Source organism: Pagrus pagrus (genome assembly GCF_965226575.1).
Source record: "Pagrus pagrus genome assembly, chromosome: 9".
Lineage (NCBI taxonomy): Eukaryota > Metazoa > Chordata > Actinopteri > Spariformes > Sparidae > Pagrus > Pagrus pagrus.
Window position 1 is genome coordinate 20,727,306 of NC_140193.1, and position 20,592 is coordinate 20,747,897.

At 42.0% G+C, this 20,592-nt stretch overlaps 1 protein-coding gene across 1 annotated transcript; it reads right to left on the bottom strand.

Moving 5' to 3' along the window:
• Positions 1–456: 456 nt before the first annotated feature.
• Positions 457–19,499, bottom strand: srpx (sushi-repeat containing protein X-linked). The gene is made up of 10 exons (XM_084362706.1): positions 19,237–19,499; positions 11,625–11,681; positions 9,441–9,629; positions 8,020–8,196; positions 5,829–5,955; positions 5,576–5,697; positions 4,183–4,362; positions 2,644–2,777; positions 1,495–1,616; positions 457–1,409 (listed from the first exon to the last, which is right to left on the bottom strand). Exons 1-10 carry the CDS (start codon positions 19,295–19,297, stop codon positions 1,226–1,228), a joined length of 1,353 nt encoding a protein of 450 aa, XP_084218832.1. The 5' UTR covers positions 19,298–19,499; the 3' UTR covers positions 457–1,225.
• Positions 19,500–20,592: the final 1,093 nt, after the last annotated feature.

Genomic DNA, 20,592 nt, shown 5'->3' on the forward strand with positions numbered 1-20,592 from the left:
TCATGAACAAGCCATGTAACCATTGTTTTATCAAAATTCCACATCACATTTTGCCTCTCTATGGACTTCTGTCCTATTTAGCATTTAGTGAAATGTTCTTGTGTTTTGACCCTCAGGGCCACTGTAATCTGTAATATTGGCTGATTAGGGCAGATAACCACGGTCCAGCTGTCAAATTCATGCAAAATGTAAAAAATATGCTTTGCTTTCTGTCTGAACGAACCTTTAGAGGTGCTGGCTGGCTGATTTTCTTACCTTTTAGCAGAACAAGGCCAGTTACTTACCGGTCTATTTGCTAAGCTAAGCCAACCAGCTGTCGGCAATAGCTTAATATTTAGCGTACAGACATGAGAATGGTATCTATTTTCTTACTCTTCTAATATTATTTCCAAAAATGTTGAACTATTGCTTTAAAGATTGACTATGACACTTGATACTGGAATTTGCTTTGAAATGTTTGTACTGGAAAAAAAGTTGAAATAACATTTTTGTTGTTTTGCGAAAACAAAAAATGTACAATTCATCTTGTTCATCAGAGATTTTAGGAACCCATCCTTTCCTCCTTCTTCTGTTTCTCTCTTGACTTGTCTTCAGGCGATCGAGCTCGTCTCTTGCACTCACACTGACAAACACTTAAGATCACTTTCTCAATGATAGACATATTTAATCAGTGTCTTGTAAATTCAGACGTAGAGTGTACAAACAGCTGAATCACCGTCCTGTCCTGCACATAAAACACACACGGTATTCCAGAGAGTGACAGAATACATCATTATTAGAGAAGTGGGACATAAATATTTGACAGGCGAAGAGTTTTCCAGTTTATACAGTAAAAAGACTTTTCATACAAAATAGTAAAACATATTTCTGTTTTGAAAATATCAATAATAATAATAATAATAATAAAACATACAGATAGACGAGACACAGGAATCAATATGATTGTAATGTACTGTATGACCCATTCCATTTAGTAACGTCTCTTAACAAATCTTGCTTCAGGACAGCGCCATGACTGACATCTCGATCTTTGACGGCACACACACAGAAACGCACACACGCGCGCGCACACACACACACACACTCACACCTTGTGGATACAGGACTGAATGAGTTCAGGTAGACGTGTGTGACATGTGGAAAGAAACAGAAGATGTGAGTGGGTCCTGTCTGCTTTGACTGACTGAGGAGGAAAAGGATCAAAGATGGCAGAGAGTCCAGGGTTTTATGATTGACAGGTCTGACCCGCCTCCTGCTGCAGCACCATCTCATCCTTGCGGAGGGGGAAGGTGTCGATGGTGGTCAATAATTCAGCCGCGGTGATCGGGAACGGGTAGCGTTGCTTGTCCATACCCTGCTTGTCTACCAGCACCATTTGGAAAGACCTTTGAGGAATCTGGAGCAGTAACCTAGGAAACGCACATCAGCTCAGTAAGCAGCTGGAACGAGCCAAAGACACACATTGTGAAAGTGCGTTTGTGTGTGTGTGATCACCTGAGCTGCAGGGCCAGGCCTGGGGGCAGCAGTGTGTGTCGAATTCGGCCAATCTGTGCTGGGTAAGTCCCGACCAGCTCAATTACTGTCACATGCCTCAGGTCCAGTCCACACTGAGCGTGCTGTCCACACAAAAGAGAAAGAAACAGAGAGACTGATCTATTAATGTTGTTGTTTTGGGGCTCTGTTATTGATTCCCATGCAGGCAAAAGAAAAGTCGGCTCAGTTTATATCACAGTGCGATTACTCTCACACTCACACCCGGTGTTCAGGTGTGGTGCATCACAGAAAGTACTTGGTTAGGTTTAGGCAACAAAAATAAAAGTTAAAACACAAACAATGTAAACACGTGTTACAAAGGATAACCTCTCCCATATGCATATTAGATATATACTGTGCAATATTTATACCATTTAATTAGCCTCCAGTGAGTCGGTAATGAACAGCTACGTCTACAGTTTTTGCTTTGTCACTGCAGATTTGTGAAGCACAGCATAGAAAGACTTTATTGTGTCCAAAGGGGAAATTTGTTTCCACAGAGTGTGCTTAACCTAACAAGCATCTCTTTTTTACTTTTGTTTACAACAAAAAAAAAAAACCCTGCCACAGTAACAGCAAGATACTTAAAAGAAAGGTTCAACCAAAGAATAAAAATTCAGTCAGTGTTGAAGAAAATATAATGTTTTAATCAGCTCGTCATTATAGCTCTGATTAGCACAATCTACTAATGATAACTGCCTGACAGATTCCAGGACTGACCACTCAGGTTGTTCACAAATTGTCCTTAAACAGGATCTTGTCTTTCAGCTGACAACAAAGTCACTTTCAAAGGTCCAGCGTTTAAACACAGCTCTGACTTAATGGTCTCTGACACCCGGGGACACATCCAGCCCCAGAATAGCCTTATCAAAGCCGGTGTCTGTGTCGTTTATTCATCATCTCGACGTTTACTGTTCATCACTCCCACCCCCCTTTTTATTTGTCTCACTGCTTTGTCCCACTTAAGCAGCTAAGCGAGAAAAAAACTGCAGCCCTGTTTGTGAGCAGCAAGAGATGAAGGGGAGTATTGCTTTCCATCACTTCTTCACTCCTGCTCTCCTTCTTTTGTCTCCCATACAGCTCATGACCTCCCTGTGAGTCGTGCCTCACCTGCAAGTTAGTCATCTGGAAACGGTAATTGTGATTGGCAGCCGTTGGGGCCGAGATAATGAGGAGCCGTCTTTTCTCATAGAACTGGTCCAGCAGTGCAGCGGCCGTACGCACTCCCACATTAATGTTCATGGCTGCGATGACACAGTTATGATGACAATTATGTGACATGAGAAGATGCGACACACAGTACAAGAACACAAGAGTTAATGCAGCACAATATCACAGTGAGATGCTGCGTGATTTGATTCTTTTGGGCTGTCGAGCAGCGAAATCAGATGAGAAACTTGTGCAGCCTCATTGTGTATTCAACAGTGAACTCAACTTGACACGTCGAGCATAAATTGCTTATGGTTTGTTGCACAGAAGCTGCAACAACTGTGTCTCTCACATCCTCGACTTTTTCCACGTGGCACAGATACACTCATTCAATAGAGGGGCGTCCAGTATTGATTTGTCTAATCGATGGATAGCAGAGGGGCCATTTTCTCCTCCACTGAGCTTCTCACATGGAACCAGTTTCGCACTCGTAGGCAAACTTTACACGACACTGTCATGTTTATTACCACCATGCTGCTACTTAGCTAACAATGGCTAGGACGAAGTGGGCGGAAAATTGGAAAAAATATAACAAAGAGTGGGAGAAGAGACTATTGAAGGACTTGATTCAACCTCACGTGGGGAATGATTCAAAGGCTCTCTACAGATACACTGATTTAATTACCTGGTCAGTTCATTAAACGCAAGTTCTTTACTGTAATTTTCATTCATTCATTTATTTGTACCTCGTTTTTTCTTGGCCAGTTGGTTTTGTTAAAAAGAAAATGAATGAAATGCAAAATGAATTCATACATATATTATATATCCAGTATAAATTAATCAAATGGCCTCTCTCTCTCACACAGACAATAGGTACAGTTGCCTGTTTTGGGCTGTTTTAAGAGCCAAGTGGTTTATTTTGGACTTGTTTCCATGGACCTGGTTGCTTGTTTCTCTTTCGAGAGCTGGCAACACTGAACGCCCAATTTGGGTAAAGTGCATGGGAAAAAAAATAAGAACCTCAACGTCACTACTGATGCAGATACCAATTAAAATTGATCAACAGACAATTTTAACCGTGGAACGGTAAAAATAAAACTGGAATTATCAGTGTGGAGGAGGTGCAGAGAGCTGTCTTCAAACTATGTGCGTCTGTTCTGGTTGTTGTCCAAAGTTGTTTGAACTTTTGGACAAAGGTTCTTGGAGATAACACTGACAATGAGTCTTTAGGCTGCATTACTTGGAATAATGCCTGAAGATCATACACATTAATATAAGTGCAACGTCCATGAGACAGCGATTTGAAAATAAAGGCAACCATTCATTAGAAATTAAGTCGAAGGCCCATAAAACAAAGCAAAACAGAAAAAAACAACTCTCGGCTCTTACAAATCCATCTGCTCTTATTATCCAGTCACCTTTTTAAAATAAAAAGATTTTCCTAAATGACTTTTTCTTTGTGTTTGTCTAAGTGTGTGTGTGTGTGCATGCAGTACGTACGTGCACAGTTTGTATCAGTGCCAGACCAGGTGAGTCCGTACTGACACACTCTGGCAGCGCTGCCCTGCAGCTCGTAGCCGCCGGTGCATTTGAAATTACAAGTGGCCCCGTAGTTGTCTCCGTCGCTGTCACACTTCATGTAACCGTTGTCTGGAGGAAAAAGCTCGCTGCAGCGGCGCACTGCACAGAGAGAGGGGCACATTAGAAAACAAATGTGAGGGAACATGACAGGCAGAAAGGCAGCAGCAAGAGAGGAAAAAGAGGAAGACTCCTGACTTTTCAAGTAGCACCACCAGCATCAGGTTATAATTTCAACATGTCCAGTTCGATTTATGACCAAATACCTGCAAAAGTAATGACATTCCCATCAGCCTCAGCTGTTCCTTGTGTTTAGTGCAAAATAAGCTAATGCTAACATACTTATACGTTATGTTATACAGTTAGCCCAAAGTCCTGCTGTCCTTAAGTACAACCCTATGTAACTGTTAGCATGACTGCAGACTCTCAGTGTTGTACCATCACAGGTCAGATGAAATATAAACAACTTCATATTCAACACCAGCGTTAGAGATTGTTTGGATGAATGCTAATAATCTTCAGGTCATGTAAACAGATGTACATATTTTGGGAGGATAAACTGTTAAACAATTTTTTTATATAAATCATATGAAGTGAACAAACAATAGGCCTGTATCGCCAAAAACTGGAGTTATGATGGACAAAGTATAGAAGTTCTTTGGGTAAACTTTAAATTGTTCTGCTACACTCTTGGTCAGTAATCTGATTCTAATATGCTACAACTTGTACTGTAAACTTAAAACCCTGAACTTGGACATTTTCGACTTAACAAGGTGACAAAGGCCACCCGGAGACACTATTGCTTTTTGTCTCCACGAAGCACGACCATCTCATTTGTGGAGAAGCAGCAGCTGCAGGCCGCTCAAGCGATGAACCTCTGACCTCCTTGCAGCAAAACAATTTCTCACAGAGGTCAGAAAATGTGGCACTTTTTACTGGTTCCAAATAGAAAAACTATTGGAAGGAAAGTCCATGAGAGAAAACTAAAAACTAAAAACCAAAGTAAATGTTATTTCATGTAATTATTGAAATATATGTTAAATTGTACTCCCCCTGCAGATAGATATCACATTTTTGGATATTCAGTTGACCTGCTGTGCTCTGATAAATGATATGTAGGCCGCACTACCAATTAATTTGTTATAATTAGAAGTTTAATGATTATAGTCTTTCCCCCTTTCTTAGTGCCAAACTTACACAGCACTTACCAGGTGACTTCTTGGAAATAACCTCTCAAATTAAACCTTACAGAAAATCCTGCTCCACACAGATTATCAAAAACCTTCTGTCTCTAACTCTGCTTTTAAAAGCTCACCTCGCACTCTGACAGAGAAGCGACACGATCCTTTGTTCCCAGCACGGTCAAACACGGTGTAGGACATCTTATGGAGTCCCTCCGGGAAGTCAGATTTTGGAGCTCTCCCTTTGAGGATAACGCTGCAAAAGACAGGCTCTGTTTTAATCTTTTGCTGTGTTCATAGCTGCATAGCCAACAGGACTTAAGCAGACCGAGTGAACTGAAACAAAGTGGTAGAAAAGCAGAAAAGGTTGGTGGAGATGAGACTGACTCTGTGAGGATGCCATCTGCAGTGTCTACACCCTCTGGTGTGTCCCAGGTCACCCTCGCCGTCAGTTTTCCTGGTTCTGCCCACTTATCCTTCACATTAGGACACTTGATTTTTGGAATATCCATATCTACAGAGAGAGAGAAGCACATTGTCCACGTTATAGACATCTTACTAGTGCGGCCACAAATAGTACTGTAGATAAAATGTGGACTCTTATCAGCTGCATCAAGAAGAGTATTAACTGAGCGTGTCTCTAAGCCCCCTTTAGTTGCTGCTTTCTGCTCTTGCAAGAAAGTTTACAAGGATAATGGGGGCAGATTTACCACTCAAAGCTTTTTTATTTTTGAACATTGGTCTTTGATTTCAGACAGAAGCAGCTAAAAGCAGCCTCTCATTTCTAGCCGGCAACTGTTGATTTTGGCGGCTGAAATGATAACCCTCCCTACAGTACTTAGTTTAAGCTCCGTGTGTCGGCTGAAAACGCTGTCGCCAGCTGTCTTTTTATCGTTTTAAGCACACTCAATCTAAAAGATGACAAATAAAAGATAACAAATCTCTTAAAATTGCAACTGATGGCTTGAACATGATGTCTTGCTTAAAGTCTGAGGCTAAAGCTAAACGTCCCGACAAAAAGTCAGCATCTTCGCCACTTGACAAATTATGTAGAGGAAATAAAGAAGCAGCATTATCGGGGCAATGCTGTGCAGAGATCGATCAGTTTAGTGTAGGCTGAGTTTGATGGAAGATGTGCTCATTTTGTTACTACATGATGCTGTTTGGCTGCTTTACTTGATCTAAATCTTCTTCATCAGTATGTTTTCACATGTAATGTCAAGAGAGAAAAGACTTAGAGGGAAGCGAACTCGTGAGTTTGGAAAAAAATATTCTATCTCTGGATTGGGACAGTTGTGCTAATGTTTGGCTAAATTCTGATATCATCGGCGAGGAAACGGGAAGTCCCGCCCCTTCTGGTGCACCCAATGGGACCTTATTTTGCAAAAAAACTAAAAACAAAAATAAAAAATTGTACAATAGTCAATGGTAAGAGACAAAAAATGCTGCTTCCCATTTTAATTGTGTTATGAATCACTCATATTTTGTTTGCCAGTACATAAATAAACATATAAAAACGAGACGACGTCCACAACCCGACTGTTGTGTGCGTTGTCTTTCAAATGAGTTAGTCTTATATTTCATTACTTTTTGGACAAACTGTGACTTTTTTTTACTTGAAAAATGATCTTCTAAATTGACAAACATATGTGTGATTCATGGCACAGTTCATACAGGATCAAACAATTGTCTTTCGCCAGTCACCATACATATTCTCTCTGAAATAAGGTCCCATGGTGGTCCACATGAAATTGATGGACGTCACTACTCTCCTGACACAGCCCCATGCACATCTCTTCAATGTGCAATTGAGCCTTTCACAAACATTTAATATAAACAAGAAAGTGACCACCCAGTCTCAGTGGCTAAAAAAATAGCAGCTCCCTCCACTCTACATTCCCTCAGCCGCAATTTCCAACAAAAACACCTGGATTTTCATTCTCCCATAGTTTTCAAACTCTAATGATAAAGACAGACTCTTGGTTTCAAAACACATTTTTGAGATGACAATGAAAAGGAAGGATGAAGTATTACTCTGAGGGAACATGAGGCTCTATCAGTCCATACAGACAGATGTAGGACACTCAATGTCACTTCACAAACAGCATTGTTGAGAGCTGACGGCTGCGACGCGGTGAGCTCTGAGTGAATCTGTACACAAACAAAGCCTGCGAATGTCTGCTGTTAACAAGCGTGCAAGACTATTCAGCCATGATCCCTTAAGTGCAGCCTTATAGATCAGCTATTGATGAAAAACAGAGTCGAGTCATTATCAGGCTCAGACTCAGGCTGCAAATGTGAAAAACATTCATCATTTTCTGTTGACGAGAGACAAAACACAGTTTATGTACATGTCTGCAGGCCGGTTCTGTCCGAAACAACAATTATATAACCTTGTATTACGAGGAGTACTTCTTGTCTTAGACTTATATCCAGTAGTCTACAGCTGACATTAGGGCTTTAGGAGGTAAAGTACCTGTTACATATGTTTTTTTACAATGTAGGCAAGTCTTCTGCAGCCTCCAGTGCTCTGTGAGAGATGAAACTGTGCACAAAACAACAACACACGCAGTCTTACCAACACAAGTGGGCACTCCGGCGCTCCACTGCTTGCTGTGCTGGCACGTTGCCGTCTTCTGGCCCTTCAGACTGAATCCAGGCGAGCAGAAGAACTCACAGCGAGAGTTGAAGTAGGAGCCGTCCGAACACTTGTAGCCACCGTTGGCGGGCATGCTCAGTTTGGGACAGCGGATCTCTGTCAGAGGAAGAGATCAGTGGTGACGGAAGGATTGCTTTGAGTTTGGATTTGCTGTTTAATTTGGTTTAGATTTTGATGCATCTTTTTAAAAATACAACAAACTGGTACATCTCGGTCTTTTATCAAATCTCATACATCAACCACTCATCGCTGGTCTTTTCAAGTATGTAGGAAATGGTGCGATGTTCATTATTACAAATATTGTAGAACTGATCAACACTAAACAGTTTCAGTCCTCCACACGCAGACCAGCCACATCATTAATAACACTGACAGTTCAAGTGAATATAATCGATCGTCTTGTTACAATGCAATGTTCTGCTGGGAAACCTTGGGTCGTGGCATTCATGAGGATGCCACTTCACACGCATTAGTACCAAAACATTGTCGCAGACCAAGCACACCCCCTTGTAGCAACAGCACTCCCAGATGGCAGTGCTCCCCCCTGGCAGGACACTGCCACGCCACAAAAACTGCTCAAGAATGACCGAAGGAAGGTGACAAAGAGCTCAAGATGTCGGCTTGGCCTCCAAATTCGCAATCTGATTGAGCATCTGCGGGACGTCCTGGAACAAGCCCCGTGGGGGCCGTACAAGTTCTGCAGCGGTGTTTCGGTGGGTGGTGCTTGCCAATGGTTTCCACATGAATGCCGGGAACCCGTTTCCCAGCAGAACGTTGCACTGTAACATGCTCAATGTTTTTCACTTGAACCGTCAGTGGATTTAATGATGTGGCTCAACAGTATATTTGGGGGGTGGTAGCAGTAATCAGCTCATCAGTTTTTCATCTTTTCATCTTCTCCCTCCAAGTGGGTCAATTCAAAACAGCTATAATTATTTTGCTTCGGGTATCGTAGGAACTAGCCTTTTAAAGATTAACTGCACAGTGACACCAGTAATAGTAGTGGCAGTTACTTTCCATTAGCATCCTGGAGGGATTTAAATACTGTTTTCAAAGAGGATTTCACACCTTGCAGATACGTGTAATTGTTCGCATAAACATGAACCAATTTTCAGAGTCCTGAGCATCAGCTACAGGCAGAGTGGAGAACATCTATAACAAAAAAACAAATTCCCTCCCAGTGCAATGTGGTTCAAAGCTGTGGGAAAAAAGTTTGAAAGTGGGCTGGGGCCAAGAACAAACTTGCTCAAAAATGTAAGAACCGTTACTGGGACTCCTAGAGGCAAACCTAGTATGCAAGTGTGTGGATGAGTGCGTACTGCATGTTTGTGAGCCCTTACCTCGACAGGCGTAGTTGGAGGACCAGTGTTTGCTGGCCATACACACCACCTCTGAGCTCTGGGATTCGTATCCCTGCTTGCAGCGGATCTTGCAGCGCGTCCCCATCACGTTCCTGTAGTGCTCCCCTCTGGGTGTGCGACAGCTCACGTCACCATGTTTCACCTTAATGGGTGCACACCACGGTGTCCCTGCAAATGGAGGAAGGATAGCTGCTCTGACCTTTTCTTCAGTGCATCAAAGCATTTATATGTTTTTACGGGACAGGCCTGGAGCAGGAGGGACTGCTGTTGATGTCAGGGTTCAATAATGAGCACTTACCTGAAGACTATAAAAGCTGAGAAAAACTTAAGTGTGAAAATATTGAAAACCCGCCCATCATCTGAGCTCAGACTGATGCGGTGGGTTTCTCATTACCTTATCTGCGACTTCCCATAATCCAACAGTGTCTCGTGAGGCACAGGAGATAGTTTCACTTGAGGAAAGACGGATAATGATGTGTAGAGAGAGAGCGCTTTCAGAAAGTGTGTGTTTGTGTGTGTGTGACAGAGTGAGAACCTGAGAGCAGGTCTTTATTGATACCTATCCCACTATTGACTTCAGCTATCAGCTGTTTGTTGAACTGTCCCTCCAAGATTTAGTCTGTCCACAGAATGACACTGACCATAGATGTATCAATAAAGTTCATATGGAAGAGCTGGATGAGAAGACTGATGCCGATGTTGTGCCTGTGACGTAAATATGTAGCACCAGCAGCTGGTTAGCTTTGATCAGACACTTCCCAAAGGTTACAAAACCCAGCTACTAGCACGCCTCGTTTCTTATCTTGGGTAATAAAATGACAGAACTGAACTGAACTAAAAGTCCGAGGGGCCACAAGGTTTTTATTCCAATACAGGGAAATCAAAATCTGCAGTTGATTTCCTGCTGGCTCAGGACAAACACTCAACTGTGTGGGCCAACACGTACACACATGCACACACTTGGAGGGGAGCGTACGCACCAGTTCAGGCTAATTTCCAGTTGGAATAAAAATGAGTTTTCGTGACACAGTAAGCCTCCCTTGCTCCCTCTCTCCCTGTATGTGTGTATGTGTTGGAAAAGTCACCACAACCACCGGGTAAGAGAAAATAATACTACATTTGAGCTTTTACACAAGGGGAGAGTTTGGCTTGGCCTGTACAGTAATGTTCCGTGTCTAACTGACCCCGAATTTAAAGCTGGAAGCTGCTGACGCAACAGAGTCAGTTTACAAAACTGGCTGAACTAACTGCCGTTGAATTGGGCAGCTTTAAAGACACAGTGAGATATAAAAATAGCCTACATATGAATTCCAGCCCTGTGTTAACTGTTCAGTTATCTTTTTTCAATATTACAAATATGTCAGTAAATCATTTGGGGTATTACATAAAAATCCCGCCTTTTTCTCTGCCTGTAAAAATGTATATATTTTGGATGGAGCATCTTGAACTTGAAGGCATGGATACATTAATCCAATTAAATCTGATGTGTACAACTAGCTAAATTGACAGTTGGGTTGTAGTAGCTAGCAGAGCTATAGCAGCTAACGTAGCATGTATAGGGCAAAGATGTGTGTTTGAAATATCATAATTCCTCTTTTTTTCTCTTCAACATTTAAATATTTTAGATTACAAATCTTAAACTCTGGGGCATATAAATTCATTCAATCAAATGTGATATGGGACAGTTTGCCTACCTAGGGTACACGTTAGACTGTTGGTTGTTAGCCTATAGCTAACAGACCTATGAAGCTATCAAAGGGCAGAGGTTTGTTTACAAAGGATACGTCCAAAAATGATTTTTTTAGTGTCATAATCTCTTTAAAATTCAAAAATTTAAGTCTTAAACAAGTAGTAGCCTAGCTAGCAGCTAACAGAGAAGTATCATAGCAGAGGTAGGCTACATTTAAGATACAGCATATGTCCAAAAAATTCTTAATCCCTCTCTTTTCTGTTCAACTTTAAAATATTTTTGGGCGTATAAATGAATTAAATGTGATTTTAAACAACTGCCTACACATTGGACCATTGCTTGTGGGTTGTAGTGACTAGCAGACCTATAGTAGCGAGCTCTAACCGCCATTTCACTGTGACGATTCGGGATAACTTATTAACTGCATTTATGTTTGCAATGTCTTGGCGGTGTCAAACTCAGCATGTAGTCACCTTTATGTCCTCGAGAATACCAGTCCTCGTCGTCTCCGTAGCCATAGTGTCCTGACCCTGGGGGTGAAAGAAAAGAAGAAAAAGCAACTAATACGACGAAAAGAGCTGCATCTAACATGTTAGGCAATGTTCGAAAGCACTGTCCTGGGCTGACCTGTGAGGCTTTTTTGTATCATTATTGCAAAACAGCACCAAGAACAGGCTTAGAAATATTGCCTAACTTTTCATTTGAACCAGACGCTGTGGGGGATATGGATCTTTTGGACAGACCACATGCACAAACTCTCATAAGATCGTCTTTTTGCAGGGTGGGCTGGAAAATGAATCTGTTGAACACAAAGATTCATTCTGCTCAATCCAGTGGGGACGTTTTTGCGTTTTGGTAGAAATGAAAGGAGCTGAGCTATTTTGAAACTTTCTGTTCCTAAATAGCTCCAATGGATCATACTTACCATTTTAAGTCAACTTTAACAGTGAACAGATTCCTCAGACAGAGCAAAAGATACATCAACCATAAAACAGCAGCATCCAAGCAGAACTGAAAGATATCTCAGTAGTGGCTGCGGTGCTGGTGAAGGACCCAGTTGAGTGACACTGGTAAAAGACAAATGTGAGGGGAATCGTGATGAGAAAGGAGGATTATTTCAGGAAAGAGGATGAAGAGGGAGCAAGTCAGGACGCAGGAAAAACCGAGAGGAAAGAGTGTAGTGGGTGAGGAAGGGGTTAAGGTAGGGGGAGGGGTGTTCAACCGTGGCTCAGGGATGTTATGAACCCCGTCGTGAATGTGTCCTCTGTTCAGGATCCACAAGTGAAGGAGTGTTCCTCCCTCCTCCTGCTTCATATATCAGCCGCATGTTGGTCAGTGAACCTGATACTGTGAGCACATCTCGCATCCCGTTCCCCATTCCTCATCACGGCTCTTCTGTCAGTTTAATGAAAGCTGTCTGGGACCAAAATGCCGCAAGCCATCTACTACACACACACACACAACAGGCTCTGAGGTTTTAGCAGTCGGATCACACAGCATGGATTGTACAGAGCAAACCCACATACTGAGTGAGTCAGATTTAGCTGTCTAATGGGAAAACTTTCCTGTCAGCTCCTGAGTGAGGGGAAGTAGGCAGGCAGAGGAAGGTGTGGAGAACTAATTACACGTGTGTGTGTTTGTGTGTGTGTGTGTGTGTGTGTGTGTGTGTGCGTGCGTGTGCGTGTGTGTGTGTGTGTGTGTGTCCCCTTCAAAGTGAACATTAGTTAGAGTCACATGCATCCGAAAAATTATCACCTCTTTAACAACCTGCAGCCATTACAGGCCAACAGAATACAACGATTTACACCATGGCTACTGGGAGTTACTCATTTCTGATTCACTTGCAGGTGTTACCACAAACAATGACTAACCAGTTCTCTCTTCTTCAGAAAAAAAATCAGCTCATGGATTTGAGTTTTAAAATTATAATCCTAAAGATTTTCATGACATTTTTTATACTTTTCATGGCCGTTTTTCAGGCAGACCCATTTATACATATATATTTACATCTATATGCACATTATTCCTGTCCGACCATGATACCTTGCGCTATGGGCGCAAATTACGTCCAGTCACCTAACCAGAACTGGCATTTTCCATGGTAACAGGACGCTAATCGGTGTTCTTAGAGGATTGGTACGGCGTTTTATTCATTGATGAAGATATAAATTAACAACTTTATCGAGTGAATACTACGAACGCAACTATCATTGTCTATCATTGTGTTGCCCACTTGGCTAAATGTGGCTGGTGTGTGAGTTATCATGATGCTTTGTTTCTTACATAATTTCTGCAGAGCACCAGAAGTATCACCCATAATCATTTCCACAGTAACCTCCCCAGTGATCTCCCCAGGAAACTCATGGATACAGAAGTTTGGTGGTGGAGTCCGCCATTCACGCTCTAGATTAAAGATTGAGCCTATATATGCACAAGGGATTCACAGGGAACAGTGCAGGCGTATATAAAGTCCTCATATTTGTATCTCAATGATAACAGCCTCACTGTTTACTGTTCATTCTCTATTTTAATGATTATTTCCATTATCGATTATTTGGCGATTATATTCAAAAGCAAGTGATTAATCGTTGATTGTGCAAAAAGTCGCCAAGAAATTGTGAAAACTGCTCATCAAAATTTTACCAGAGCCCAAAGTGACGTTGCAGCAACAACGCAGCAAACTGGCAAAACACTGGATGGCTCATACACAAAAAAAGTGTCTGTTTTTTTGTCAGTTTTAATTTTTCAAGGGTGTAATGGAGCCAAAAGTAGCAGCCACAGTGAGCTGTTAGATGAAGGGTTGCAGGCGACAGGCTGTAAACCTCAAACTATTTGGCAAGGTAACAACTTCACTGTGTCCTGCTGCTGGTTTGAAAACTACTCTCTGGGTGCAGCTTGAAATCAGGTCACGGTTGCTCGTGGCAAAATGAAACAATGATTTTCTTTATTAAAACAACATGAGTGTGTTTGGCTGCGCTGTAATCAGTATTTCTCGCGAAGCAGACGCTCATGGAGTGTTTGCTGTAGTATTAAACCTCACCTGCTGTTACAAGTAGTAACCAACGGTGTCACCAAATCGACCAGGACTTCAAAGGATTACAACTTTAACTAAGTCATTCACATTCAGCAGGCTACAGATTTACCACAAGGCGACGCTGTTGGGTCGTCTACACACAGGCTGCACCACCACACCACCATTAGGACACAGTAGCAGAAGCAGCAGTTTACACCTGTATTTGCCTCCTACAGGCAAACATGCTGCAGTTTTGATTGCTAGCACCAGTTACAAGGAATGAGTGTCAGAGCAGCAGTTTCTTTCTCTTTTAAAGCTGCTGTTTCCTCTATGAGTGAAGCTGCGTGTTTTCTTAGTTCTTCTTTTTAATGCCTATACCACCTGTCCACCTAGATTTTTACTGGAAGACAAACACACTGCCATATAACCGTCACATATTCCATAAATAGTTTCTAACGAGCCAAGAAACAGCCCTGTAATAACCATTTCACCTCACCAGACTGTACGACCCGAGAGGCTCATATCCACAATTAGCACTCAACAAGTAAAACAACAAAAATCTTATGGCGGCTACAGATAAAGAGAAACAGCTGAGCAACCCACATTACAGGATGAAATAAAAACATCATCCATATCAATACTTCCCTTTAGGGAGTGGGGATGTGTCCTGTTATTTAATTTCAGTTCACTCAGATAAAATAACTGTAAATGGTGACAAAAGTTATGCCATCCATGAGGAATGATAATCCTACCACAGGCACAGGAGACAAATACAATCCCAATGATTTGGTTTCTCTCCACCGTCGCCGCCCTGCATGCATCTGGCACATGTTCTGGTGGGTTTTGCAGGTGAGGACTGGTGTTGTAAAGTGCCCTTCTGTCATCTGGTGACTCTTCTTTTTGTTAATTTTAAATGAATAATTTAAATTTGACCATATGGCCTTAGTGCAGTACATTCCCCCCAAAAATATGGTCGTTGTATTGCCTGTATAAAACGTCAACCTAATACAAATCTTCTTGTTTTAAGTGTTGAGCAAGAGATGTGAACAATGGTACAATCACATACACGACAGAACTAAACACAGAACATTTATTATTAATTCTCTTGAATAGTTGTTGCACTTCTTCCATCTCTAAAAATAACTAAGGAGAACAGAGGACATACGAGAACACTCAGAGCAGTGTGTGAACATTTTGCAGAGCCAAGCCTCTGGTGGTGTGTGAAGTCATCTTTTCAATAAAATAGCCTGCGGGGTGTGAGAAGGCGACATTAACATGCATGTGTTGTGCACATGTAAGGTGACCAACCAGGAATAAAAACACTTTTCTGGCATATGCTCTGGTTGTTACACTAACAGATAAAATGGCTACATCTATTTCTTCATCTTCGGCCGCCTATCTTAAGTGATGCTGCTGTTTCCGTTCTTGCCAATGAGTGGCGCAGGCTGGACTGGCCATGCAGGCCTGAACCTGCAGACACTGCAGCTCAGCATTAGATGTAATTGGCTGGCCTTGATTTTGTCCTTTAATATTTGATCCGACTCCTCTGCATTTATATCTAACAAGTGTGTCAACACGATGAGGTGAGTTCAGCAGTCAGCATCGTGCTCCTGCCCGTCTCTCCCACTTCAAAGACGCTCACAGCGAGAAAGATGCCAAAATGTTAATAGTGCAGGAAGCGTAGACGCTTGGCTTCCTCACAAACCTCTGGGACTGAATCAGCTTTAAATTTCAGAGCCTGATATTCCAATTAGCTTTCCTCTGCAGGCCTGTAATACAAACTGTCATTATGTGGCAGCTCACTCTCTGTAAACGTTGAAGTGTAGCTACAGGCTAACAGAGCTGAAGAAAGCAGAAAATAAAATGGGATGTCATTTCTTTATCGCTCAGTTCAACACACCATGATTACCAGGTTACATAAGTCCTTTTGGAGCACTAATGATTTCCGTCCCATTTAAACTGTACACCAACACGTCTGCTGCTGGTTCCTTAATCACATCAGCAGTTTATGACCCTGAGGAACAAACTGCTGTGTTGTTTCCACATTAACACGTTATAGTGAGGCACAAATGCCAAGTAGTTACAGTTATGGACCCGTAACGGGCCACAATAAATGGCATCACATATATTATCGTTATATATTAACTAATAATCCAACCAGCGCCTTGTGCATCTGTTTAACAACTATTTAAATGATAATGGCTGTTCAATATAAACAACATTCATTAGTAAATGAGTTTAAAATCTTTTTACTGTTCCTGGTTTGTGTCATTCATTCGATAAGTATTTCCTGTCAGTTGCGTAGCAGGAAGAACTACATAACCTAAGAGACACTAACATAAATAACAGTTGTTAGCAGCAGAGTTAATTGGGAATGATTCATTTAGAAAGTGATCAGAATGCTGATTCACAGTTTGAACCTCATCGTTACACACTGCTTTATTGGTATAGCATTTATTTTCCTGATGTTAACGCTGCCTTAATCCATATTTTAGTATTAACAGTGGACCAAATGACAATGTGTAATGTGAAAGATGAACCCAGTGAATTACACCTGACTCAGCAGTGACCCTCAGCTCAACATACTATGTATTCTAGCATCTTTTAGCTCATTGTTTTGGTTTTCCAGCTCACACACTGAACTTACTGTATGCTACCTGATCAGCGCCAAACATCATACAGACACAGTTAACAACTAGCTGGCGAAATCCACAAGTTTTCTCAAGGTAACGCCACGTTTCATTTGGTCGCCAAGAGTGAGGAAGGAAGTCGATGTATGGGACTAAGCATTAAGTGAACAAAACGTGACCTCGTGAACATGAGTCACGTCAGGTACATTTTCATGAGCAATGGACGTCGTTTAGTGGTGTGTTCACCATCTGCAAAACTTCGACACAACTTCAACACTTGCATTAGTTACACAAATTTGACTGTGGGGTCATTTGTGTTTATTCAGGTTACTGCTGATTCCCCCTGAACGTCCAGATTACTTTACTGTCCACTAGCCACAAGCTAGCGAGCAACTGAATGCACAGAGGATGTGTCTGTGTGTCTAGATTCAGGTCAACTATCACTAAACTCAGAACTCACCAGAGACTGGTTCTCCCTCTTCGGTTCTCCCTCTTCTGTTGTTTGGCTCTGCACCTGACTCTCTCCTCCAGAGCTGGCACGGGGAGGTTATGGCAACTTTATTTAACTTTTTTACCTTAAACAGCGTCAAAAATCATGTTGATGGTACAGTGTCTTGTAACAGGGTGAATGGTGTCTCTATCACTTGTTTCTGCACTATGTAACTTCAGTGAGAGGGTAGGATCACAGTGTTACATACATGTTTACATTGTTATGACGTAATGAGTTTTGCTTGTAGTCAGCACCTACATTACATCTGACAAATTGCGCCAAATCACTCAAAATGGCAATTTCTACATAATATTGCTTTAACATTTTTGCCTCTTGTTAGTGTCTCTATAACCACTTGGATGCCTGTTTTCTGAGCTCATTTACCCAGGAAGACTGAGCACTTCAGAACAGTAACTACTTCATCAGGGACAGTTACAACCTGATTTGTTCCTTCAGCTTTCCTTTGCAACTCTTCAGGATTTACCTTTAGCTGTTGAGTGTTGCTCTTTCTTCTGGCAGAGAGACAACTGAGCACTCACTAGAGTGACTATTCTCCAGTGATGTTGCCTGCTGGTATTTCCCAAACTTACTCCGTGTGTGTGGAGGATGAATCTGCCCCAGACTCACATCAGCACAGGAATCATCATGGAAAGTATGATCAGGCTTTTACGATGACTTCCTGTAGACGGGTTTAACTCTAAGCACACAAGCTTAAAGATTTTAAAAGAGGCTGAACGGTGCAAAAGTAGTTTCTTTAAAAATTCATTCATTCTGGTGCACTGAGAGCCATGTTGAGGCATGCACACCCAGCTGATAAATGGGCTAATTGACCACCAGAACAAACATAAACACTCCCCTGTAAAATAAACTCCTCAAAAATGAACACACACACACACACACACACACACACACACACACACACAAGTACAGACCAGAGTCCTGACTGTCAGCTCAACAGGCAGTTTTTAGTCTGTCAGTGTAAATCTGCTCTGCTCGCATTCATGTTTCAGCCTGTATGATCATACAGCAGCTGTGGTGAGCCACTCTCTAACCATCTACAGGCACATAGCCACTGTGACTGCACACACACATACAAAGCTCCATCCAGTCTCGAGCTTTGAAGTCATTTCAGCTCCTCGCTGCAGGCTACAGGCCCCGATTCATATGAGTGGAGAGTCAGACGTTGGACCTCGGATGCAACAAATCATTCTTTTTATTGTTTCGGGCATAAAAGATGAGAACATTTGGAAAATATTTACCCGAAATCTAAGGTGATTCACCATTAAATGTCTTGTCTTTTCAAACCAAAGGTCCAAAACCCAAAAATACTCTATTTATAATGTTTTAAACAAAGCAAAAGCAGCAAACTCATAAGCTGGATCTAGAGAAAGTCGAAAAACCGATCAGACTCATCAGTTAATCGACTAATCACTGCAGCTCAACTCAAGTGTGTGTTTGTGTGTGTGTGTGTGTGTGTCCATCTGTGTTTACTCAACACCAGTGTAGAAACTCATCAGTAAAGTCCTGTAAATACCTCCAGACAGAGCAGCACTAACAAGATGTGAAAGCTCTTTGCAGCAGTTTCATTCAAAGAGTTGATAGATAAGTCGCTCTTAGAAGAGAAAGAAATTAAAGTCAGAGCCACAGACCCAGCTCTGTGCAGAAAGACGTCCCCCAGATGCACACTGCACTCCCCCCGCTTTCCTCCCCCTCCACGTAAACACACCCGCGGTTCACCAGAAACCAGCGGTGAGGATAAGAGACCTCAAACGCATCATGCACATGAAAGTCAGCAAAACTTCTCCTCTCATCTAAATCCAGCCTCAACCCGCTGCTGTCCTTTACTTTTCCACCACTCCAAAGATAAGCTGCCCGATTATCTCATCGTCCTGGATCCATCACAGTGAATCCAGTCATTGAGGAGGTGAATGAGGGCCTTTGTCAGCGCTTACCTTCATACCCGGAGCACAAGCAGAGCTGGACGCACAGGAGCAGCAGCGGCCACATGTCCATGTCGAGGCGCGGGACGGACGCTCTTCAACATGTGAAGGGGAGCTCGCAGGAAAACTTCCAGCGCATTCCTGCTCTCCAAAGGCCCGCCTCTTGCTCCAGAAACAAGGGAGGATTCTCCTAATACAGTCAGGCCACCGAGCGGCGTGAGGCGAGGCAGATAGAAAGAGGAGGCTGTGCCAACCCCCGTGGGTCAACATGACATGGACTCAATTATCACTGCGAGAGAGCGAGGCAATAAAAGTCAACCCGAACCCCCTCAGAAAAGTCTCTGACCTGCATTTACTCAGTTACATAAGCAACCTACAAAACTGGGGTACTTTTCATTAATAGCCAATCTGTACAATCCAGACTGGAGTGCTTGTAAAATGCTGTGCAATGTTAAAGGAGCACTATGTAGTTTTGGAAATTCAAACTAATGATGTAATAATACAAACTTAGATATATTTATGAATAAACAAGCTGTTCTCAGAGGAAAATAAGGTCCCCAGAACACCGTTTGAAGCTAGAAAGGTGGCAGGGTCCGCCACATATAAATAAAGTATGAAACTATGTTGTCCTTTAAGGTCAGTTTGTTTATACCTTTCTCCTCTGATAAAAGGGTCGCAGAAAGGGCCTGACCAATACCTTATTTTTTGGGGCTGATGCTGTTACCAATATTAGGAAGCTATTTGCAATGATATCATGTGAAATCTGTAACAGAGGCAGGATACTTAAAAATAAAAAATGTTAAAATGTGACATTAGTGCACTGAGACAAAAGGTACTGGGAACTGAATAACTTGAAATTATCCTAAGCGTATGATTTTCGCTAAAAACAAGAGTTTTCATGTCAGTGCATTAAGGGCTATATATACCCCGTTATATCTATGCGATAGGCCAATATCAGCCAACAGATAGGTCGTACTCTAGCTGCAAGATAAATCGAAGGGGTCAGGAAATGAATAATTGCATCGGATGGATTTAGTAATATTTTTTCTGGTGGTAGGGTCCGCAAAATATAAACAAAGTAAGACAGTATGAAATTGTGTTGTCCTTTAAGATCAGTTTGTTTATTCAGTCATGAAAACAAAGATAGTTTGTTTATTTAGTTTGTTTAGGTATAAAAATTCAGTCAATAAAGATCTTTCTCTACCAAAAATCTTCCCCGAAACTACATAGTGCATCTTTAACCTTGACGTGGCATTGATACATTTTTCGCCACTAGGGGGGCTTAACTGTAAAATACGCTCGACGAATGTGACGTGTACATTGATTGCATTTAAAATCATAGTAGCAAGCAACACAGGTTTATGTTAC

Bases quoted from the DNA above. Each gene is read 5' to 3' on its own strand.
- srpx (XM_084362706.1), bottom strand. From the start codon at position 19,297: ATGGACATGTGGCCGCTGCTGCTCCTGTGCGTCCAGCTCTGCTTGTGC. The intron at 2,778-4,182 runs GTACGTACTGCA...GTGTCATCGCAG, and splicing joins CACTGATACAAACTGTGCAC to CCATGAACATTAATGTGGGA. The intron at 1,410-1,494 runs GTGATCACACAC...TGCGTTTCCTAG, and splicing joins GGCCTGGCCCTGCAGCTCAG to GTTACTGCTCCAGATTCCTC.